Raw genomic sequence first — 25,455 nt, forward strand, 5'->3', positions numbered from 1 at the left:
TCTTCCTTGAGAATCTGATCTTATGTAAAATTTTTAATTAATGAGAACTAAATATTTGTCTTTGCCTTCAGCTGAACAAGCTCTAAAATTTTCATATGTAAATGATGTGTGTAATTCCAAAAACTTCACTGCTCTTGTTGGCCAATTCTATGAGCAGCCACAGAGTGGATAGTATTGAGTTATTAGTACATACAGGGCTATAAACTACCAGACCTTATGTACTTGAATTAAGTCTGTATAATAAGTCTGCGTGTGTATTCTCATAGGAGACTGTAAAATGTGGGCATGCTTTCAATTCATGCAGTCTGTGATTTATGAAGGCACACAGGTCAGGAGTTTATTATGCTGAAAATCATAATAATTGTTTTGTTTTGCTTTTTAAAATGAAGTGACCAAAGCATGTTGAAAGATAAATGGGAGAAGCATTTTGATTATGTTTTTATTTCAATTAAAGATTAAATATTATTGCTGAGTAACCAGCCATGCTAAATAGTGTAATATTAAAGCTGAAGTAGTTTGTAAGCTGATAGCCCCTTCTTTCCTCTGGGTTTAGGTTTGTTATTAATCAAAATGTTGGACTTGTTTAGTGCAGTCGTGTATGAAACAAACAGTTGAAAATGACAGCTACTTTAATTTACAGCTTTCTGTTTTTTCAGATTTGTAGGAAAATCTGTTTCTTTTTGTGGACTCTTGTGGTATTATTCACATGTCTAGATTTTATTTCTTAACACCAAAGCCAACTAAATTCAGTAGTTGTAAGATTCTCTCATGACATAGAAAGGAGGGTGCCTTGTAATGGTTTTACTTGACAAATTCTGATAAAGTCATTTTTGAAACATGGACAACCCCTACTAGAAGTACATAATACAAAAAAAAAAAAATCTGTCTTTTGGGACAGAGAAAGGACTAATTTTTAAAATAGAAGAATGTATATATAGAAAGGTATTAAGTTAACTAGGATAGTGGGGTTTGTATTCTTATATTAATATAGGAGTATCGAATAAAATTGTTTTAAAGGGAATATGATTCTAGCTATTTTCTGGTTTGGGCTTAGCCTCAGCACAAGTCATTTGGAAAGCTGCTGCGCACTTACCTAAGTATAGTGTTAGGGTCTGGGTTCCCCACAGCCTGTGACAAGGACCTGTAACAGGACAGTCTGGCCACACTTCTAACCCTAGTCCTCAGCAGTGGTCTCACTCACAGTTTCTGAAGAGCACACTCTGTAGGGAATGCTGCATAGATTGTAAGGAGCATCAAAGAAAAAGAGAAAGACCACCTCTCAGCATCTGGGGAAAAAAAGCATATTAAAGAGCGAGCTTGCTTTTAGGCACAGTCTCTGAGCAAAGGAGGTTGCAAACCTTATGCAGAGTTTTGGGGTTGGGGATGGTCTCAGGGTTGATCACAACCTCCGAAGCACCACTATTAAGGAGAGACCACTGGTAACTAATTGGCGGGCTTTCTGAAGCATGTTCACTGGTGTGGTTCTGCCACTGACTGGCCAACTTTCAAAAGCATGAGGCTGTCACTGATTTTTTGGCTTTCCAGAGGTATATTTACTGAAATGAGTTACCACTGATCATTTTGGCCTGCGCAGGCCATCATTAATTGATTAAATCCTGTTTGATCGATTCAGTCTGGTTCTAATGGTCCCTTGCTACCATGGCTAATTGCCTTTTGCTAGTTGAGGATTGTTTTATTCTCAGATGCTAATACTTAAAGAGTGTAGAACATTGAAAGCATAAGAAAATCATACTCGGAGGATTCCATCTAATAAGCAATAATCCTATAATGCACTTTCTAAATAAGGCTGTTTCCAAGGTTAAAGCCATGCAAGTATAAAAAACCAGCAGTTCTCATGTGTGACACTGTTATGAAATCTAATGCAAATAATATATTAATAATAAAGTACAGAAATGCAAATGTGCTTTACTTCAGTTAGTAAATTAGACTCTGCTGCTGCTGCTGCTAAGTCGCTTCAGTCGTGTCCAACTCTGTGTGACCCCATAGACGGCCTCCTACAAAGCTCCTCTGTCCCTGGGACTCTCCAGGCAAGAACACTGGAGTGGGTTGCCACTTCCTTCTCCAATACATGAAAGTGAAAAGTGAAAGTGAAGTCGCTCAGTCGTGTCCGACTCTTCGCGACCTCATGGACTGCAGCCCACCAGGCTCCTCCGTCCATGGGATTTTCCAGGCAAGAGTGCTGGAGTGGGTGCCATTGCCGTCTCCAAAATTAGACTCTAGGTCATCCATATAATAATATCACTTGTACTCATTGCATTCTAATAAGCTTTTCTGGGAAAGAAGAGGTGTGAATGGTGCTAATACATAGCTTGTCAACTCGTGACAGTCAACCCTACTGAATTCTTTGCAATTGTAGTATCACTAATATTGTAACGTTTCATTTTGCTCACAAAATCTTTTTAGAATTCTTCAAAAATCTAAGTATATCCATGGGAATTCTTAACACAAGTAAACTTCACCCTGCATTTGTGGTACTGCAGGAAGAAAGGGTGTGGGGATTTCTGCTAGTACCTATCGCCCAGTCTGCTTATAGAGGGAAAAAGAAATCACTATAATATTTGGATTTCATCTGAAAGTTACAGCTGACATGTGGGGAGTGTTAATCCTTTAGGCAATTTAGCCATATCTGCTGTGATAAAGAAAAGTGCTGGGTATGCCTATTTTACAAATTGCTTAAATATCTACTGAGAAAAAGAAGCCTTAGTAGTTTCACTTATGTATCAAAACACTGAACTTTTTTCTTTCCAAATTTATTCAGCTGCCCTAGAATCTGGTTTGGGACTTCCCTATTTATTCCCAACACCTCCTAATGGGGGCAGAGCTAATCACTTACACGGTTCTGTGCTGCTAAGCATGGCCAACTTATGACCACTTAGGATTCAAGCACATGTTGATACCTTAAGACCAGTAAGCATTTGATAAAGTAGGGAAGCAGGGTGGTTAGATTTGTTGTAATCAACAGTAAGAGGAGGAAATTAATTCATGGATCTGTGCCCAAAACTCAGTTTCTTTTTGTACAAATTTTTTTTAAAACTCAGCAACTCCCCAGAAAAGGGAGTCATAACACCATTTAAACAGGAGTTTTCTGAGCACATTCCCTACTTGACCCGTTTAACTACTGCAAACAAAACACATCAGATAGGGCTGGTTTACTGTCAGGGTTTTGCTTTGCAATCTGGCTCACCCTGGCTCAGTGAGTGTGCTCTTTAAAGGAAGCTGACAGAATGTTCTCTGAGTTTAGTTGAAGGAAGACTTCTGGGTAGAACTCTTAACCTCCCATTAGAGAAGGAACCTCAAGTGAAGTCTGAAGCACAGAGACTCACTACTAGAAATACAAACCAACAAAACAAACTCCAGACATGTTTTTCAAATTTAAGTGTTTTCTGAGAAGTTGGTTTCCATGTGGTTTAAGCACCAGTAAACAATAAACCCATCTTGATGTTTTGTAGCCTTTTGGTTCATTATGCCAAGACAAGTGTAGTGTAGAACTTCTTTCAGTTCTTATGCCAAAATCAGTGAACCATCTCTCTCCCACTTTAGGATGTCGCATGTACTTCAGTTTGAGGATAAAAGCAGAAAAGTGAAAGATGCAAGCATGCAAGACTCAGACACATTTGAAATCTATGATCCTCGGAATCCAGTGAATAAGAGGAGGAGGGAAGAAAGCAAAAAGCTGATGAGAGAGAAAAAAGAAAGAAGATAAAATGAGAGCAATGATAACCAGAACTCGCTGGAAATGTGCCCACAATAAATGGCCTTATAATAGCCATTGTTCCCAACAGCATCACTTAAGGGTGTGAAAAGAAGTATTTTTGAACCTGTTGTCTGGTTTTGAAAAGCAATTATCTTCTTATGTAAATTGTGGAATGACGTAAGCAAATGCTTTTGGCTACTGGTATATGTTTTTTTCTTTTTTCTAATTGACCTTTTGTATTGCTAAATCTGAAATAAAATCACTTTCCTTCCAGTTTACATATTAACCATTTGCAGACCACGCAAGCCTGTTTGTATCTTTTTACCCTAAAATCTGTGAAGCCTTTGTTTTCAAGATTTTTTTTATAAAAGTTTTACAGGAAGAATATTTAAGGGAAACCTCCTTGGCATTCTGCTATCTTTGAAATATAATTGTTAAATTATGTAATATAAAGATTGGTAGGTTTGTTTTGCATATAAATATCTAAAAATAGCCAAGTCAGTAAGACTTCATCGCCTTAAGTCTTCAGGAACCCCTAAGTGAACGCTGACACCCGCTTCTAGGTCAGTACCGGGGCTTAATGCAGTCCAGACACGACCACACCACGTAATACCAGCCAAGCTCGCTGCAGACCATGGCCCGACACCATCCACCTGCCCTTCTCAGCACAGCAGCAGCAGGAGCATGTACAGAGGCCCCATCCTGGCAACAGAACTCATTAAGAATTTAGCCTTTTATGACAATCGCTCATGCTATTTACTCTATATTATCTATTTAGTCAATATCTTCTAGGATCTGAATGCCAAAATTATTACCACAGGTTAACGCTCAGTTACCTAATAAAACCTTACCAGCTACATATTTTCAGATAGTGTCTCATCAGTTCTCTCTTTTGAAGTGGAACCCAATAGGCTTTCTTTATGAAGCTACCAGGTGGCAGAAGTGATAAAGAATGTGCCTGCCAAAGCAGGAGATGTAGAGAGATGCGGGCAGAATCCCTGGGTCGGGAAGGTCCCTCGGAGGAGGGCGTGGCAACCCACTCCAGTATTCTTGCCTGGTTTTCCACAGAGGAGCCTGGCAGGCTACAGGCCTTGGGGCTGCCCAGAGTCGGACAACTGAAGCAACTTGGCACACACACGCAGGCTTTCTTGACAGCAGTTTCTCTACAACATAGTCCCAGACACTACAAGTGTAGCAGCAGCAGCCTCACTTCTGGCCATGTTAGAAAAGCAAATTCTTGCCATACTACCCACCACCACTGCCTCCATCTAGACTGAATGTGAAACTTTGATCATAGAGAGCTTGTTAAACAACCTTCCAGCTTCACTGCTGGTGATCCAGTCTTTGAGACCAGCAATATCTAGTGAAGTTTAAAATGTTCATATCCAGTGATCCAAAATTTCAAATCTAGGTCTGCCCCCTAAAGAAATTCTCACACACTGCTCAAGGGAACTGTACTAAATATACATTGAAGTATCAACCAAAGACTAAGTTATTGTATATCCATGCTGCGGAATACTTTGTAAGCAGTAAAGATCAATAAACCAGACCTCTGTGTATTAGTTTCTCTTAAAAATAATGTGAGGAAAAGGAAACCTCCCATATAAAAATGTAAAATGTGCAACTCACGATTATATATTATTTATGGATGTACACATGTAGCAAAAGTATAAAAACAAAAAAATAGTGTTTACCTCTAAGGAGGCAAAAGGAATACACAGGGAGATTCACTTAGGTTTGTAATGTTTGATTTCTTAAGATAGATAGATGTTGGGTAGTCAATCCTCGCTATATTTTTCTCTATACATTTTGGTATGCCTGGAATATTTCATAATTTATTCTTTATGATCATATCTAGAACCTGGGGTGAGAAGACAGAAGGACAATCCCTTTCTTTTTTGCACAGAAGTAGGACAAAGTTTCAAAGAGGAGAGGGATATGACAAAAGTTTTCTGGGAAATAGATGCAAAGTCACCAAAAAATAAGCCAGTGTTTGGAAATGTGCCCTGTCTTTCCCTCATCACTGTAATAGCAGTTGTATTACAGAGGTTCACAAAGCAAAAGGCTCTTTTCTCAGCTCACGAAGTCTCTGTTGGTTACTGTTGAAAAGTATTACCACTAGATCTGTTTATATTGAAGTACCCCATAGGTTTTCTCTATCATTCCTCCAAGACTGTGTCCACCTAAAACAGTGGTTTTGTCTCCAAAACAGAAGGAACCTCAGGTCTCTGGGGCGCAACCGGAAGACTAGTATTTATAGGCTGAAAAAGAGAACTGAATGACAGAATTAAAACAGGTTGGCTGAGTGCTCCTTATGTTGCTTTAACTGCAAGGAGCAGAAAGATCTGAAATTCTACAGAGATTAGAATCTAATCAGAATTTCACCATGATAATAAAACTGACTTTGAACTTAACCAAATAATAGCAGTAGCAATTTTGAAAAGCTTAAGAACGTGGTTAAACTGTTATATATGATATTAAATGTGCTTATAGCAAAATCTTTGGAAATGTCACAGGAACATGTTTCAGTGCAGTTCAGTTCAGTCGCTCAGTCGTGTCCGACTCTTTGAGACCCCATGAATCACAGCACGCCAGGCTTCCCTGTCTATCACCAACTCCCGGAGTTCACTCAGACTCACGTCCATCGAGTCGGTGATGCCATCCTGCCATCTCATCCTCTGTCGTCCCCTTCTCCTCCTGCCCCCAGCCCCTCCCAGCATCAGGGTCTTGTCCAATGAGTCAACTCTTCACATGAGGTGGCCAAAGTACAGGAGTTTCAGCTTTAGCATCAGTCCTTCCAAAGAACACCCAGGACTGATCTCCTTTAGAATGGACTGGTTGGATCGCCTTGCAGTCCAAGGGACTCTCAAGAGTCTGTTTGGGCCATGCAAATTGCAAAAAAAGAAAAAAAAGAATTCAAAGAAAAAAGAGAAAATATGTAAGAAAATTAGCCTTTATAGTTCATTCTAGTTTTACATTTATTTGGGCTTATTTTTCTCTATATGCATCCTCTAGGGATGTGTTATCCTGAAACAGTGAAGTCTGGTAGCCTTCTTGTTCACTGTCTTTGGTGATGCTGGACATTGTAGAGAGCAGAGACAAAAGCAACTCCCAGCAATTTTTTTTTCCTCATTTTCCTGACAAGCCATTTTTTTCACATTGGTTACAGCTTATGGCAAGGTCAAAGTTAAAATTCACTCTAGACCTCCCCTTTCTCAATAGGTAATTGAAGAAATGCAGATCTCTAGAATTCTTAATGATATAATAGCAAAATGCACATTATCACATGCCTGCAGCTCTCTGTATGCTCCGAGGCCACGCAGTCAGTAATACGTCTGCTGCCTCTAAAAACAGGGACACCATAGAACAAGGTCATTAAAAAAGTGTGAGGAGATAAGTGGTTTGCTGCTGTTGTTTTTAGAACAAGTTCAATAAACTATGGTGTCCTTATCAACTGTCACTACCAAGTCTCTTGATAGGATCTGACGTGTGAGGTACATAAACCTGTGCTGTTGTATCACTGTGGCCTGAGTGAAAAGGTTAGATAAATGCAGAATATTGCCCCAACATGCTGTTTAATCTTGGTGATAACAAGAAAGAAAATGGATGTGTGAAGTGAGTTACCATTGAGGGTTGTATCTGTATAAGCAATTTGTATATACGGGGTGTAGAGAAGTTAAGAGGGGTTACATTCTTTGACACCGTCATTCACAAAAAAAAAAAAAAGGGAGGTCTGGTGTCTCTATGGCTTTGACTCCTTTCCAGTGACTACAGTTTATCCTGCGATACCACTTCTGCTTCCTAGAAACCAGGAGGGTTTCCTGTCCCATATATATTTTATCTCCGTTCTTTTAGCTTTTAATTAAGGCGAAATAGGAGCCATATTTTAAAGAAATCCTTTCTAATAAGGATTCAATGAAATCCAAATTCCTAGAGAAATAAAACAATCTTAACAAGTATTAAAAGTCCCCATAAGAAGTATGCTTGTGGAAAGAATAGTCATTATTCCTCAAAATCTTCTTTGCAAAGCCATACTCGAACATCTTTGTCACAGGTTCTAAGGGCTGTGCTAATCCCTGGGCAGTTTTCAATGGTGCACTGCTTAACTGGCTCCGTAAAAAACAGAAGGCAAGCAAAGCCCTGATTTGCATCATTTGCCAACTTCTGTGGTGTAAATACTCTCACCGTGGCTGATTTCAAGCCACCAAAGGTAGCTCTCGGCTACAAATGGTTATTTTTCCCATTCTGTTTCATTGCTAAACAAGAACTTCTACAGTAACTCTTGCGCTGGCCCTAAAGAACTCACAAAGGTTTTTAACCTTTTTTCCAAGATGACAGTCTTCAGGGGTATTTCTCTTTTATGTGATTACTTCAGACAGTTTGGTGAAGTTCTAAACTGTAGCAACATCTGCACCCTATGCTTTTCATGATGAGTTTGCATCTTTAGGTTATCTGCTGAGAGAGTTTTCTGAAGTCACTTGGCTCACATTTATTTTTCCCTCTGCTCATCTTTTTGCCTCAATTTAGTCCAAATCTCACAGAATAAAGGGGGAGGGAGAAGGAAATGTAATTACATTTCTTTGAATTATTTTCTGTAAGTGATAATGTAGAAATTCATCATTTAAATTTTTTGGAAGATATTTTGGGCTAAGGTTGGAGAATCCTACCTGGACAGAACACCAGCTTCTAAATGAAATGCAGACAGGAATCTGGTCTCTCTCTTCCACATCTGCTGGGGATTATTCCTTTAAGGTTAGATCATGATATTAATTCACATTACTTGATCAGTAAGAACATCTTCTGAAGGCTTTCTTCACAGCACCAGTCAAAAAGAAGGTGTTCTTAATCTTTTAGAAAATTGTTATTTTCTCATTCCATGATGCCAGAAATGATAATCATTGCTGCAGTTCCAGTATTTTTTAATAATCAGGATAATTTTGAGAGCAGAAAACTCTTATTTGATTTTCTCATTTGTTTTCTGATTAATATAATTGGAGCTTTGTTATTCAAATGCTTCAATAAGAATATATTTGAAACAAAGGGCATCATGTATTGAAAACATATTTGAAATGAAAGGCATCATGTATAGAAAATAAATGACTACTCTAAAGTAGTATCTATTCTATGGCTAGTTCTCACTGCTTATGAGTAAATTTAAAATTTGTGAACTACCTTTTTTTTTGTATTATGTGTGTAAATTGTTCTTTAATTTGCAATTTTTGAGGAAATATTTTATTTAGGGTAAGAGGAATGTGATCTCTGCTCTAAACTTTTATTATATTATTGGTGTAAATGAATACAGTAGTTAAGAATGGGTACTATCTCCCAAGCAACCAAGAAATTCAATTAGTGATTTTTAAATTAATTTAGAAAAGTTGTGCATGTGAGGTGTGGGTCCATTTCGGAGAGAAGTTTCCTAATGTCCATCTTGTGGATTTCATGTGTCATCAAGCCAACATGTCCAACGCTGAACCCGTCTGCACCTCCGAGCCCTTCTTGCCCTGGATCTGCTTCTCCTGCACTTTCCCCCATCTTCCCCATTGGCAGTGAGACTTTTCTAGTTGCTCAGGCCAAATAGTTTGGATTCCTGTCTTCATCTCACACCCTGTATCCAGTCCGTTATGATAATCTGTTGGCTCAACCGTTGACATATACCCAGAATTTCACCATTTTTTTACCACTTCCCACTGTTACCAACCCTGGTCAAAGGGACCATCAGCGTTCGTATGGACACCTATAACAGCACCATAACCAGTCTCCCTGCTTCCACCCTTGTTTCCCTAAAGTTATTAACAACACAGCAGCCAAGTGAACCCTTTTAAACATAAGTCATATTGTTACACTTCTCTGCTCAAAACCCGTCAGCGTCTCCCCATTTCACTCACAGTAAAACCCACAGCCTCACAATGGCCTACGAGGCTCTGGAGGACCACTGTCCCCTCCCTCAGTCTCTGACTCCCCGCTTAGTACACTCCTCGTCACTGGACTGACCACACCGTGTGTGCGGTTCTGCATCAGACGAGCCAGATGCCGTCCTCTCGGGTGCTGTGCACTAGCCAGTTCCTCCGCCTGACCTCTTGTCCTCCACACCCAAGTCCCACATCTCCTTCAAGTCTGCTCAAATGGCCCTTTTCTCATTATGGTCTACAGTGACTTACTCAACTTTAAAATTGCAACCTACCCCACCCCGCATGCTCAGTTTCTCTACGCCTCCCACTGTAGTTATATTCAATGGCACTACAAACTCCTAAGCACTCTTCCTTATTAATTTATTTAACTCTTACAAACAACCCTATGGAGGAAGTACGAACTCGTTACCATTTTACAGGTGAGAAATTAAGCTTTACAGATGTTAATTGTTGTTTATCATAATCTCCCACCATAGAATGCCCTCCAGGAGGACAAGGAGTTTGGTCAGTTTTACTATTGATCCAGTGCCTAGAACCATGCCTAGCGAAGACAGATGCTTAATATTTGTTGAATGAATAACCCTCCCTCCAAAGAAAAAAACAACAACAACAGGATCCATTATAGAATTGAGGCTTCCCTGGTGGCTCAGACACTAAAGAAAATATTTGTTGAATGAATAACCCTCCCTCCAAAGAAAAAAACAACAACAACAGGATCCATTATAGAATTGAGGCTTCCCTGGTGGCTCAGACACTAAAGAATCTACCTGCAATGTGGGAGACCCAGATTCAGTCCCTGGGTTGGGAAGATGCCCTGGAGAAGGAAATGGCAACACATTCCAGTATACTTGCCTGGAAAAGCCCATGGACAGAGCAGCCTGGCAGGCTACAGTCCATGGGGTCGCAACGAGTTGGACATGACTGAGCAACCAATGTTATATAGTGTTAATCTGTATTTTATCACTTAATATTACCATCATAGCCTTGAAACTCCAGTACTTTGGCCACCTCATGCGAAGAGTTGACTCATTGGAAAAGACTCTGATGCTGGGAGGGATTGGGGGCAGGAGGAGAAGGGGATGACAGAGGATGAGATGGCTGAATGGCATCACTGACTCGATGGACATGAGTCTGGGTGAACTCCAGGAGTTGGTGATGGACAGGGAGGCCTGGCGTGCTGCGATTCATGGGGTCGCAAGGAGTCGGACACGACTGAGCAACTGAACTGAACTGGATTACCATCATTTCAGAAAGTTAGGACATTTTTATACTAAAAATGAAGGAAGGTTATAACTTCAGTTCAGAAACAGCTCTAATATTTGAAGAAATTTAACTTTAGGAAAACTTACTACATTGTCCTTTTCTCATTCTACTATAAGACACTTTGTCACAGGTGGGCACAGATCCAAAGAGCATTTGGAGAGACCTGTGGTCTGTAGGAAAACATACATGGCTTCCTTGAGTACCTGCTCTTTATAGAAAGCGATATTCTAACTCCTGAGATGGGAGGGAGCCGAGGGCCAACAGGTAATGTGTAGAAACCAGACGTGTAATGTGTATAAGGCTTCAGACATGCAACTGATTTAACAGAAAAACCATATAACCTCTTAATATCAGTTTTCTGCTCTCACATGGGAACAGTATCAGCTGCCTTACCTACCTGTCACAGTCAAAAGAAGGGATAAACACAAAAACCAAGCTTTATAAAGCATATAATGATAACAGCTAACATTTAATGGATGCTTCCTTTATGCCAGACACTCTTCTAAGTACTTTATCTGTATTAACTCTTTTAATCCTTATAAACAACTCTATGAGATAGGCTCTACTGTTGTCTCCATTTTACAAATGAGGAGGAGACTTGAAGCTTAGCAAAGTTAAGCAATGTGTCCAGGTCACACATGAAGTAAAGCAGCTTGCTGAAATTTAAAACAAGACTGAACCCAGAGTTCTGAGTTGGTCACTAGACTACCATGCCTCTTGCTATACAAACCAGACTGCTTTACAGTACACCTCTCGAATACCTATAGGGTTACAATCCAAAGGAGGCTAACAGCCCAGAAGAAAGACACAACACAGTGACTTCAGTTGACAAGAGTTATATGTGTAAGAACGAAGTGAGTGCTAGAATGAACACAGACTGTAGTTTAGTGGGATTAGTCTAGAACTGCTTTGTGGCGGAGGGAATTCTGACCATAATTTGGAAGGAAGGGAGAACATGGCATTGAGGAGACAGGTCATGTTGCAGGTGGAGAGAACGTTATGCAGACAAGCCATTAAGACAAATGCAGGAGACAGTGATGTGTCTACATGATGCCAAAACATCTGGTCAATTCAGTTTAAAAAAAAAAACTCTATCAGCATAGATTTCTTCAGTCAATCCAGATGTTTGGCGTCCTGTAGACAAAACATCCAGATGATTAACTGAAGATCTGACAGAGTTGACTGAATTAACCAGATGTTGTAGCATTGTATAGACATCGTGTCAGGACATTTGTTTGGCTGGAGTGGGGTCCAGCTGTCAAGGAGATAATGGTCTGGGCAATGAGAGAGGACTGGAGCTTGCATTTGACGCAACTGGGAGCTGCTGGGAGAGGCGTGTGATGGAAAGGATGCTTAAGGAAGAGGATTCTAACAACCATGTGAAGAAAAAAATATGGTGAGAGGAAAAGTTGCAGACAGGAAAGAGGATGTGAGTAGAGTGCAGGTGTGTGTGAGGTAATTAGAGCCTGGACCAGAATCAGGCTGGGGAAAGAAACAGGAAGGAGCAGATCTGAAAAACATTACAGAAAAAGAACAGGAAGTCATGATGGGCTAGACAAGGGAGTGAAACTGCACATCACCCCAAGGTTGGAAGCCTCCAGGCCTGGGAAAGCAGCTGCCGTCAGCCTCGCCACAGTAGTGAACCAAGACGGAATCCCCAAGAGACCTCCCCCACGCACCTCCACCCAGAGGCCAGAGCCGGGCCCACAGGCAGAGGGAACTTGGTTGGAGACCACAAACACAACTCTTATGCAAGGCTCCCTATTCCTTTTAGAGCCACCTAAATGATTTCCTTTCAAATCCAATTTCATGCAAGGATTGAGAATGCTAGATTAAGACTGTTAGGTAGACCCAACTTCAGCCAAAAAAGACAATATTTTGATGTAATTTGCCTTTATACAGTATATAATGTAAACTAAGATCTATAGAGGTATGACTAAATTAGATGAGATTAAGAGAAAAAAATATAACCTATATTACCTAGTTAGCATTATAAAATCCTGTTAACAGGCACAATTAATGGCTGAATTCAAGAATTTATATATCTTTTAAAATCCTTAATTTATGAAACCTTGGAACATTGACTCTTGGTTTGGATATTCTGCAGATTTTTAAAAATTGCAAGTATCTTATTTGACAAGAATCAAGTTTATATTTATCTCTAAAGAGTCACAAATTCTAAATTACTAGGATTCAAACTATGGTAACTGTGATAGTGTGCGCCTGTTTATTTTTAAAAATTCCAAATATTCATGGTTTTGAAAATTCGCAGTTTCAAATGTTTTCAGCCCCAGGTTTATCAGTCCACCCCACCAGCGCGTGCCCTTTACAAAAACACCCAGGATTTCTTCAACTGTTTCCTTGTTCATTTCAGGAGGCAAGAAACCATCAGCAGAGGTTTGTTGTTGTTGTTCAGTCATTGTGTCCAACTCTTTGCCACCCCACAGACTGCAGCACGCCAGGCCTCCCAGTCCCTCACCATCTGCCAGAGCTTGCTCAAACCCATGTCCATTGAATCGGTGATGCCATCCAACCATCTCATCCTCTGCCGTCCCCTTCTCCGCCCTCCTGTCAACAGAGGTTACTCTCTGTTCATGGTTTGGAGCAAAACCGAGAATTTCTCTCTCTCCCTCTCTCCCCTCCCATCTCTCTCTCCTTCCTCCTCCCCCCACCAGAGAAACAACACAGAATGTGAGACCATAAATATATTGATGCGTTCCAAATCACCATGGGGGAGGTGGAAGGGTCAGGAAGCTTGTTAAAATCAATTTCCCAGACCTCTGAAATGACAAGTCTGTTGATCTGGGGTGGGAGCCCAAGCATCTGTTGCTTTTTCTGTTAGATTTTTAACAAACTTCCCCAACACTTCTGATGCCTGTTTCCTGAAAATCAGACTTAGATGCTGCCCTAAAGCAGAAAGCTAGAGAATGAAATGCATCTATTGGAAATGCAAATTTAAAATGGTAAAACGTAGATTAAAATTATTTCACATCCCTTAGTCCTTCCTTTATGTAATAAGTGCCTAAGTAAATTCACTGTGTTCTATGATATGCAGAATGTTTCACAGAAACTGCATAAAGCCAAGCACACCTACGCAATCAAGCTAGAAGTGCAGAAGACAAATGGGACAGCTTGTCTGTTCTCAGTTCACAGCAGTGGCCATGACAGCCCTTCCCGAACACAATGTGTACATGATGGGAAATATAATTAATGATCTCGGTAAGTATTTCTAGTGCTCCAAGGCTGAGTAACTTATCAGATAGAAAAAACAGTTGAGTTCACCAAAACAATGGGTGATTTATCCAGGTGTGTTTGAATATAACCTTCCCACAGCCATCTTTTTGTAAGAAATACTTCAAAGTTAGTAGACAGCAAACTATTCAAAAAGTTAATCAGTGAAATGTCCCCCATCATAACATCAAGATTACCGTGTTTGTTCTCCACATATAATCCCTTAGGTATCCTTTTCTGGCTGTACTAAATCTGCTACAAGAAATATTAGTGGATTTTTTCCCCTGGTACTATGGCTTCATTTGCCTTAAGCTTAACTCACTCTCAGAAATCTTTTCCCCAAGGATATAGGAATAAGAATAAACTGGGAGAACCTTATTAGGGGCCCTTCATTACCTAAGGTGTAACAATTAAAAGTCAAACTTACTTTTATTGTGCTTTGAATGATGCTTTGGGAACAATCAAGGGTCTCATATGTAACTCAAGTAGTTTTGACTTGAGTAGTGATTCTTTCCCACTTCGCATTCTCCTGCCACTTTCAAATCTCATCTGCAACCATGGGGAATGGGAGAGAATTAGGACAAGCTAGGATTACAAAAGAAAACCCTTAGGAACTTTCAGAATATAAAAAGCCCTTGCCTTCTGATACAGGTTAAAATGAAGATTCATTTCCAATGATCCTCTTTTATCCCACGGCATGTGCTCTAGAGCCTGAGCATCTATCTGCCTCTACATCCTCTGATCAAAGAAGACAGCTTGCCTTTGCTCCTGAACCAAACCTGGTCTCTTTCATTGGTTCAAACAACACTAGGGGTTGGGAGGAGAACCCTTGTTGGGGCTTGACTTCACAGGGTTTATAACACTACCTTCTTGGAACTCTCTCCTCCCACCTCTTAATCCTGACTCTCCCTTTTTTTTTTTTTTTTTTAACTCTGATCTTAGATGCTGGGTCTGAAATACTCCCTGAGATAAAATGGCCTTCAGAGCCCAGGCATTTAACAGGTGGAAGCTAAAAGTGCTGCCTGTTCCACATGACTTAGCCTGTACCACCTCACTTTCCCACCACGAATACTCATCAAATACTTGTCTGCCTGTAAAACCTGTGGCACAAGCTAGCCGATTTAGTGACAAGACAGTAATTTATGACTTGGGCCATCCGATGTTCTATCTCACCTGCAGAGGCCCATGGCTTGTTCAAGAAATAGATCTGCCTGGAAGTTGAGACTCTACGATAACTAAAGAGGCTTCTCAGCATCACCGTTCGGGACCACAGCCCTCTGCCTTTGGCCCCCAACCATCTGCAGCACTTTGAGGAAGATGGTTTTTCACCAGGCCTACAATTTCATGGCCACCCAGTAAGATGTGGAAGAAAGACACTCTTTCCAGGCCTGTGAGCTATATGAGTAGCCAAAGTGTCTCTCCACAGGCTGGCAATAGTCCCAGGTTTAAGAACGAGGTCCTCATGACCTGCTGAGCTGGGAGAATATTGTGTTCCTGGATGACAACCTGCCTTTGGCTCCCGGGTGAACCCTCTCTGTAGGTATAATGTGAAAATGTGTTTAGTGCCTCTCTTCAAAGAAAACCTCCTCTCTGCTGACAAGGGTTAGTAATATGCTAAAATGGTACACTTACGTCTCTCTCTCCTTTATCCAAGACACTTAGTGTCTCCTGAGGTTTGCTAGTTAATAACGGGGCTTTTTTTTTCCCCCTGACAATCCCATCAAGTATCACCTGAAGAAGGGCTAGCCATTTCAAAATCCATAGTAGCCAAAGAATTCTTCTAGCCCCTGCATGCACCTGAACGCAGCTCCTCTTGTCTTCTATCCCACATTATCCTTACTGCTTTTCAATAAAGTATCTCCTACAAATAGAGGGAAAAATATTTTTTATTTTGTTTTTCTGCAAGTGCACTTTTTTCCAATCATCTTACGTGCTGGAAGTTAAGTAAACAGTGACCTAAAAATGTTGCAGCACCTTCCAGAACCAAGGTTTTTTTTTTTTTTTCCCTCTGTCTCGTCCAATATGATGGGGCCAAGTTTGACATTTCCAGAGTATTTAAAATATAAGGCTAAAATATAACCTTGGTGGTCATTGGCCTGACATGAGTCTCATTAAATTTAAGGAAACTGCTTCCAGGATACGACTTAGATGCTTCAGAATTTGTTGGAGTGTGGTCAACAAAAAAATAAAATTTCAAATCCCAGTTTATTTGTTTGAAGGACCTCCTCGAGGTAGACTCTATACAAGAAACAATTCCATCATCCAGAGTGAATATTCACTCATTTTTTTTTCCAGCCAGGAGTTTGGAAGAAGCCAGCAGGCAATGTAAACATTTGGTAACATCCTTCCCACTGCCAAGATGGATTAATGCTGGGAGATCTTACAACTGGTGAGTAATCGGTAGTACTTACAGACCCTTCATGATCCCCAAGGTGTGATTATTTTCCTACATGGATTTCTGTCCTCATCCTCCAAAGGGTGCTTTGTCATTTGCTTTACTCTCTCCGCTCTGGACTCTCAAGCCCATGTTACAAGTATGGCATGGTTTCCAAGTCATTGCTGACTTCCTTCTCAAACCAAGACGATGAGCACTTTAGAGACACTGCTAAAATATGAGGGCTATATTATCAAAGTTATACCAGTTTCCTTTTAAGTGATTCTGGAAAGGTATGAATAGTTGTTTATTAAAATTTAGAACCTAAGCATCCTTTGGTTCCACTGGTTTGGTTTATTATGCCCCTACCTAATACTCAAGCTGATTTGAAGATATCATGGATATACTAAAATCTCACACTATGGAGAACCTAATTGAAACAATAACCCCACTGTGAGTTTTCAAAATAAACGCTCTTTGCGTCTTTTAGCACTATCATTCATTCCTTAAATTTTGCTCACCTCCACTACCCCAACTCTTCAACTTATGTTCAACTCCCTTCTTGGACTAAAATGGCCTCTGAAAAGGGAAATGAAATCTGACATCAAAAGAACTCACATTTGGGAATCAAACAGCCTAAAGGTCAAACTCTGCCTCTGCCACCAACTAGCTGGGAATCCTTAGATGATTCACCTAATTGCTCTGAGCTTTGGTTTCCTCATCTGCAATTTGGACATACAGTTTACCTCAAAAGACGGATGGTTCTTTGACCTAAGCCAAACTCCTTTCCTTTAGGCTTAGGGACCTGCAAACCTTTGCCTCCTAATCACTCAGGAGGTAGGTACTTTGGTCCTCTTCCCAGATCCCTTCAGCTGAGTCCCAAGTCTTAAGGTCATCCCCAACAGTAAGGCTAATTTTGGAAAACTGGGCTAAATACATCTCCAAAACCTCATTATTTCTGATTAGAAGTCTCACCCCCAGAAACAGTGTTGCCTAAGCTGAGTGCTACCCCTCATTCACAGTAGCCCACAAACCAGTGGGCCCTGCCTTACCTGATATCAGAATCAGCCAAGAGCTTTGAAAACCACAGATGTGTGCTCCACTCCCAAGCCTCTATTTTAAGTTTCCTGGGTAATTCTGATGATAACCTCAGTTTAAGAAGCTCTGATTTTAGTAGCCACCAAACATCCCTATCTTTTCCTCCCACACCTTTGAACTGGCATATCTCTCCTGAGCTGCATAAACCCACTGCTACTTCTCCTGAACCCAGTTAGATGTTGACTATAAGCTCCAAACAGGTCACAGGGACTCAAGCTACTGATTATGGCTTAGGAACCCTCCTCCACATCCCCAGCCCCTTGGGTCCAAGAGGCAGAAAAGGCATCACCTTTTAGCCAAAGAAATATAATCAAGAAAGCACTGGGGTTGTAGAATCAGTAGCAGCCAGTGTGGAACAATGGATCTAAGTTCAAAAGATTTAAAGGCCTGAGACTCCAACAGTGATCAAAAGCAGATAAACACCCGTCTCCCTGCCAAGGCAATCTAATGTGATGCAGCACTGAGCGTGCTGGTGAAGTTCATAAAGCAAGCCTAGAGAGACCTCTGTTGTGAGAGAGTGTGTGTGAATGAGAGAATGTGTGTGAGAGACAGAGTGCCTGTGTGAGTGAGAAAGAGACAGTGTGAGTGGGTGTGAGAAAGAGAAAGTGTGAGTGTGAGTGAGAAAGAGACAAAGTGTGTGTGTGAGTGAGAAAGAGACAAAGTGTGTGTGGGAGAGAGTGTGTGAGAAAGAGACTGTGTGTGAGAGAATGAGTGAAAGAGTGTGTGTGCATGAAACAGTGTGTGAGAGAGACAGAGTGTGTGTGAGACAGTGAATAAGAGTATGTGTGTGTGTAAGAAAGTGTGTGTGTGAGTGTATGAGTGTGTGTGAGGGAGTGCGTGTGTGAATGAGAAAGAGAGTGTGTGTGAGTGAGAGGGAGGGAGGGAGAGAGGGAAGGAGGAAGAGAGAGAGGAAGAAGGAAGGAAGGAAGAAAACAGATCGTGTCAAGTCCTGACGTGATTAAAACAAATCAGCAGGGCAGTCTGCACTTACGGGCATTTTCTAGGAGTACCAGTGCTGCTCATGTGGACCCCAACTCCAACTCTATCTCCACTCATCCCCAAGTTCCAGGTACTTGCCTACACCCTGCTCACTGGTGTGGTTCATAGTATGGCTCACAGTTTAACCTGCGCCTGATAAACTAGACAACACACACAGGGTGTAGGAGCTGGGGCGCTGAGCTGCAGGGACTCCAGCGGGAGCTCCTTCAAGACTGCCCACAAGGAAAGTTCATGGAAGAGTCTGCTGTGAGATGAGACGCTGTGAAGGCAAAGGGAGGTGTCCCTCATTCCCTGTGCTCCTGGGCACTCTTCCCAGCACTGCCTCCTGAGCAGAGTCCAGTAGCTTCCCACTTAAAATGCATCAAGCCCTTTGCTTGACTGACCTGAAAAGAGTGTGTCACCTCACCCAGAATTCTTTTCAGAAGATTTTACAAAGCCATTCATAAGAACGACATATTTCACTATCTGATGTCTTTACTGACATCTCAGAACCCCTAGAATCCTTTGATCACTTTTTCTCCCAGAGGACATAGCTTTTCAGCAAGACCAGTGTGAGGACCATCTCCAAGGAAAACAGTCAGGATCCAAGGTTCACCATCCCTTAGCAAGCCTCTCCAGGCATCGGCAGCCCTGTTCCATGAAATGCTGCTAGGTGCCCATTCTGTTTTTGCTGCAGTGGCTCCCCGCAAGGGCTCCTGGGGTACACAGGCCTGCACCCTAACTCTGGATCCTAGAGCCCGGCCATCCTCCAGCAACTGGCTAACGGATTGGGCTAACAATGGTTGGAAATCGTTAAAACAATTTTAATAAAAATAAAGTCATGAGTAATATGGAACTCTAATACAGATCTCATTAAAGCAGGTAGCTATAAAACCCTATACTTGAAAAATAAGAAAAGCCTGTCTCTCCAAGTGAATTCCAGTTACGGTCCAGGATTTAATTTACGCTTTGGGGCTCTGATACTACTGCAGATGGTGGCCAAACCATTGTCTCAGCACCTGGTGATGGTCAAGCACTGTCTTAGTACAGAGCAAACCTGCCTGGCTGGAGGGAGCAGGTGGCCGGCCAGCGACCTGCAGGCTGTTGCGCATGCGCGTAGCCTGCCCCGGGGGGGGGGGGCGTGGCTGTCCGGACGGCGGCCCCGCTGGCCGTGTCTGACATCGCCGTCTGGGGCACCCTCTCATCTCACCCCGACCCGAATTCCTTTCAGGGACTAGTCCTGACTTCGTGATTAATCGGCGCTTTCTGGTTTTCCTAGGGTGACGTCATAGGTGCGCAGAGATAAAACAGGCTCCCCTCTGAAGGCTCCGGCGCAGAGCGGGGTCCTGAGCCCCAGAGGCGGTCCCGGGACCCCGCCCCGCCCCGACGGTGGTAGCCAACTCCGCCCTGCGGCCCGGAGGAGCGCTGGGTGCCCCGCCACGGAGCCTCTGCTCTTTATTGCTTTGGCCCACTGGTTAAATGCAAAGTTCAAGACTTTCTGTGCTTCTTTTCATAGTTATAAAAGTAGGACATGCTCATTTCAAAGGCTGAAAAATTATAGAGAAAAGGTAATCAGGCAACGCTTCACCCTGCGGGCTCCATCTCTGTTCCTTTTGATGCGTTTCTTTCCAGCCTTTTTTGTCTTTCTTTGCAACAGATTTTCAGGTGTTAAACACTGCCCAGCTGCAGTCGTGTTACAAGGAAATAATTTTGAATCTTTTTTAACTTAATGTGGGAGCAGATACATCCCATGTGCTTGGATTAGCCAACATTTCTGTAAAGCTCCTTTAGAACCTCCTTAGTGGATGTACTCTCAGATACGAAAATATTATTTCTATTTATGGACATCTAGGATGGGGCTTCCCTCATAGCTCAGTTGGTAAAGTATCTGCCTGCAGTGAAGGACACCCGGGTTCAATCCCTGGGTCGGGAAGGTCCCCTAGAGAAGGCAATGGCAACCCACTCTAGTATTCTTGCCTGGAGAATCCCATGGGCGTGGGATGTCCGTGGGGTCACAAAAGTCGGACACAACTGAGTGACTAAACCACCAGCAGGATGCCTCCATCTTTTACTGGAATCCAGGTAACAGGCAGACCACCTCTGCAGCCTCTCATGTCTGCCTGGGATTGGTTTTTGGTGAAACATACAAACCCAAACTAACAATTTCATCCAGTATATATTAAAGAGAGAGAGAACTTGAAAACGTCCGCCCTTTTCCATATTGCTGAGGGTGGGGAACCAGGGTGAGGGCTGGCTGCAGGATGAGCTTTCTGTGTCTGTGAAGTGAGAGATCACAGGGCTTTGCAATGGAGATGGAGGCTGGCAACAGAAGAGGATGCAGCCTCCACTCCGCTGAGAAAGAGAGGTCAAGAAGGTAGTAATCTGGCAACTATGGGGAAAACTCCCTGTGGAGATAAGGGGTTAATTATTTTTTGTTGTTCAGTCGCTAATTCCTGTCTGACTCTTTGTGACCCCGTGGACTGCAGCATGCCAGGCTTCCCTGTCCTTCACTATCTCCCAGAGTTTGCTCAGAGTTATGTCCACTGAGTCAGTGATGCCATCCAACTATCTCACCCTCTGTTACACCCTTCTCCTCCCGCCTTCAGTCTTTCCCAGCATCAGCATCTTTTCCAGTGAGTCAGCTCTTCACATCAGGTGGCCAAAGTATTAGAGTCTCAGCACAATGCTCAAAATTCTCCAAGCCAGGCTTCAGTAATACGTGAGCCATGAACTTCCAGATGTTCAAGCTGGTTTTAGAAAAGGCAGAGGAACCAGAGACCAAATTGCCAACATCCGCTGGATCATCAAAAAAGCAAGAGAGTTCCAGAAAAACATCTATTTCTGCCTTATTGACTATGCCAAAGCCTTTGACTGTGTGGATCACAATAAACTGTGGGAAATTCTGAAAGAGATGGGAATACCAGACCACCTGACCTGCCTCTTGAGAAATCTGTATGCAGGTCAGGAAGCAACAGTTAGAACTGGACATGGAACAACAGACTGGTTCCAAATAGGAAAAGGAGTACGTCAAGGCTGTATATTGTCACCCTGCTTATTTAACTTATATGCAGAGTACATCCTGAGAAACACTGGGATGGATGAAGCACAAGCTGGAATCAGAATTGCCAGGAGAAATATCAGTAACCTCAAATATGCAGAAGACACCACCCTTATGGCAGAAAGTGAAGAGGAACTAAAAAGCCTCTTGATGAAGGTGAAAGAGGAGAGTGAAAAACTTGGCTTAAAGCTCAACATTCAGAAAACTAAGGTCATGGCATCTGGTCCCATCACTTCACGGCAAATAGATGGGGAAACAGTGGAAACAGTGCCAGACTTTATTTGGGGGGGGGGGGCTCCAAAATCACTGCAGATGGTGACTGCAGCCATGAAATTAAAAGACGCTTACTCCTTGGAAGGAAAGTTATGACCAACCTAGATAGCATATTCAAAAGCAGAGACATTACTTTGCCAACAAAGGTCCATCTAATCAAGGCTATGGTTTTTCCAGTGGTCATGTATGGATGTGAGAGTTGGACTGTGAAGAAAGCTGAGCGCCGAAGAATTGATGCTTTTGAACTGTGGTGTTGGAGAAGACTCTTGAGAGTCCCTTGGACTGCAAGGAGATCCACCCAGTCCATTCTGAAGGAGATCAGCCCTGGGATTTCTTTGGAAGGAATGATGCTAAAGCTGAAACTCCAATACTTTGGCCACCTCATGCGAAGAGTTGACTCATTGGAAAAGACTTTGATGCTGGGAGGGATTAGGAGCAGGAGGAGAAGGGGACGACAGAGGATGAGATGGCTGGATGTCATCACTGACTCGATGGACGTGAGTCTGGGTGAACTCCGGGAGATGGTGATGGACAGGGAGGCCTGGCGTGCTGTGATTCATGGGGTTGCAAAGAGTCAGACACAACTGAGCGACTGAACTGAACTGAACTGATCAGTCCTTCCAATGAATATTGAGGGCTGATTTCCTTTAAGATGGACGGGTTTGATCTCCTTGCTGTCCAGTGGACTCTCAAGAGTCTTCTCCAACACCACAGTTTGAAAGCGTCAATTCTTCGGTGCTCAGCCTTCTTTAAGGTCCAACTTTCACATCCATACATGACTACTGGAAAAACCACAGCTTTGACTATACAGACCTTTGTTTGCAAAGTGATGTCTCTGCTTTTTAATACGCTGTCTAGGTTTGTCATAGCTTTTCTTTCAAGGAGCAGGCATCTTTTGATTATTTTTAGAACAGTTATTAAATGATCTATTTTAATTCTGTTGGTCACAAGCTCCAATGTATTATTTGGGAAAACTCTTCTTGTCTCTTTCTATTAAAAAAATAATAAAATCAGAGAAAAAAGGTGGGAGAGCTGGTCTAAGTGAAGGGAGAAAATCACCACTTGCATTTACTGCCCTGCTGTGATCTGCCCTCTGGAAAGTCCCTGGTCCATTTTATGAGAGACTGGTGTAATGTTTTTGTAAGATTCCAGATAGCTGGGATAAGCAGAAGCCATGAGCCATCCAAAACTTCTCTGTGGGCTCCTGCATGAGCCTACTTCTATTTTACCTCCTGCAAGTCACCTTGCCTGCAAGTCGTGATAGGAGAAGGAGACAGTGGGACAAAGGCAGCTGGGGAGTAAATTCAGCCTCCCGGGGCCTTTGCTCCCAGGTTTTATGCACTGTGTCACTTGTGAGTCTAGTTAGTGAATGGGCACACCACCCTACTAGTTGTGTGAGGACCAGAACACTGCAGGTCCCAGCCGTGCCTGGTCATGACTGCCTGTGACCCAGGGGAAAGCCAGGAGCAGCCCTGGCTTTCCCCTCTCCCTCTTTGCTTGGTCTGGGGATGCTTTCCCTTTATGCGAGAGCTCTGCCTCCAGTGCAGTCCGCTTCCTCAATGCTATCTCTGAGAGGAGAGCTAGACTGACCAACTGGCAGCATTAAGACCCGCCACCATGGTGCTTGCTCTGAGAGGAGAGGAGAACCAGCTTTCTGGAGGGCAACACTCCAGACCTGCCTTCCAGCAGCAAACCCACCAGCTCCCAGATCTCAAAATCTGGTCCTCTTTTAGTAGCCAGAGGTTTTCAAAGCTTCCATTTCTGGAGGATGGTTTCCTTTTTGCTGTCTGGCTCTCACAGGACTAGGGAAAAGCCAGCTCCTTCACAGTTACTTCTCATCATGTCCAGTGAGGTCAGTCCCTCTTGGCCTGGGCTCTCAGAATCTTTCTCCAAGTCACAACATTCTCTAGGCACTTACTGACCCTGCTGTGTTCTGCCTGTTAAAAGGTCACCTGCGTTTTGAATTCTTTCCACTCTCCTCCCAGTTATTTGTGATAGCCTCTTAGAAGCTTAAAAATAACATTTATTTCCCCGGTGGTTTTGTATATTTCCATTTGGCAAACTCTATTTTGTTCCATGTGTTTCTAAGGGAACAGAAACCAAAATGGTTTATGTCCTACTTCCTACACTGGCCTGACTGATGTTGTCAGCCTGGAATTGTCCTTCAGCCAGAGTGGGTACTTCCAACCATAAGCTGGACCTTGATGCAGAAACTATATAAACTGCAAAGACAATGGACATTGTTTGGCTGTTGGGAAAGCTACTTCATTGTACTTCCTTTAATCAAGCAGTTAATTTTTTAATAGATAGATTCAAGCCACTTTGCATGGATATGATAATATAAAAGTGGGTTATACCAAGATACTGTGATTGTGAATCCATTGTTAAAATAAAACTGAGGGCAATATCAGACATAAAAATGGAAAGCAGCAGTTACCAGAAGGGGTATACCAGGGGACTTCTGAGGAAAGAAAATGTGCTGGAAATATTCTATTTGAAGACGTGGGTGAATTACATGAGTGTGTTCGCTTGTGGAAATCCAGTGAGCTCTGTAATTTATGATCGCGTTTTTCGGCATGGATGTTCTACCCCAACAAAAAGTTGATTTAAATAAACAGACAAACCGAGGGCTTTGGTTGAGGTAGGCAAGTAAAGGAACGAGGACAGCTCTGCTTTCATTTGCCGCGTATTGTTCTGGTGCTCACACAGTGCTCAGCGGGAAACAGACTCAGTACGTATTACAGAAATGGAACAGTTCATGGCCACGGGGCCTGACTTCAAGGAGTTCACAGTTATGAGTCAGTTACAATATAGATGCAAGTGCTCAGTATATATACCAATGCTGCTAATTAGTTGTGGCAAATGTACCACAGTAATGTAGGGTGTAAACATTAAGGGACACTAGCTACGAGGAATACGGAATTCTCTACACGGTGCTCACAACTTTTCTGTAAATCTAATCCTATTCTATGTTTAAATTTTTATTTTAAAAATATGCAATGCCATGAGAATGACTAGAAGGAAGAGATTATTTTTGTACTAAGGAAATCAGAGATGACTTTGTAGAAGAAAAGATGTGATTACTTTAAAGGAAGAATAGGATCATATCAAGGAAACTAGGGAAGAAGTTAACTGACAGGTGAAAAATGATATAAGCAACTATGGGGTTGGAGTCAGGGGTTTCCCTGGCAGTCCAGTGGTTAAGACTCTGTGCTTCCAATGCAGAGGGTACAGATTCAATCCCTAGTTTGAATCAAGCCAAGCCATGTGGCCAAAAAAAGTAAAAATTAAATAAATTAAGCAAAAAGAAAGAAATTTTACAATCAACAGTCAAGATATGGAAATAACCTGTGTCCATCAACAGATGAATGGATATGAAGATGTGTATGTATATATATAATTCAATCACAAGAAGAATGGATTCATTTAGCATACTGCGTTCAAGATCCATCCTTTATGGCCACATGGATGGATCCTGAATGCAGTATACTAAATGAAATTAAGTCAGAATAAGCCAGATAAAGACAAATGCTATATGATTATTACATATGTGTGA

At 42.2% G+C, this 25,455-nt stretch overlaps 1 protein-coding gene and 1 long non-coding RNA gene across 4 annotated transcripts in view; one reads left to right on the forward strand and one right to left on the reverse strand.

Annotated features, from left to right (window-relative positions):
- CWC27 (CWC27 spliceosome associated cyclophilin) overlaps positions 1-13,962 on the forward strand; it is a 268,469-nt gene extending 254,507 nt beyond the window's left edge. The window contains exon 15 of one of the 3 annotated variants that reach the window (XM_070357521.1): positions 3,562-3,700. Coding sequence is in view for 2 of the 3 variants with exons in the window: in XM_005892771.3 (XP_005892833.2) it covers positions 3,562-3,724 (163 nt within the window). In the remaining variant the exon portion in view is untranslated. Of the gene's footprint in view, positions 1-3,561; positions 8,989-13,942 lie in introns of those variants that run through there. The other 2 variants (XM_070357523.1, XM_005892771.3) reach the window with 2 other exon arrangements.
- The window catches only part of LOC138984190 (uncharacterized), a 39,716-nt gene that overhangs the window by 4,377 nt on the left and 9,884 nt on the right, over positions 1-25,455 (reverse strand). Inside the window, exon 2 of the long non-coding RNA XR_011461449.1 lies at positions 14,546-14,667. This is a non-coding gene — a long non-coding RNA (uncharacterized lncRNA). The remainder of the gene's footprint in view (positions 1-14,545; positions 14,668-25,455) is intronic.

The sequence above is a fragment of the Bos mutus genome, chromosome 20 (genome assembly GCF_027580195.1).
Source record: "Bos mutus isolate GX-2022 chromosome 20, NWIPB_WYAK_1.1, whole genome shotgun sequence".
Classification (NCBI taxonomy): Eukaryota; Metazoa; Chordata; class Mammalia; order Artiodactyla; family Bovidae; genus Bos; species Bos mutus.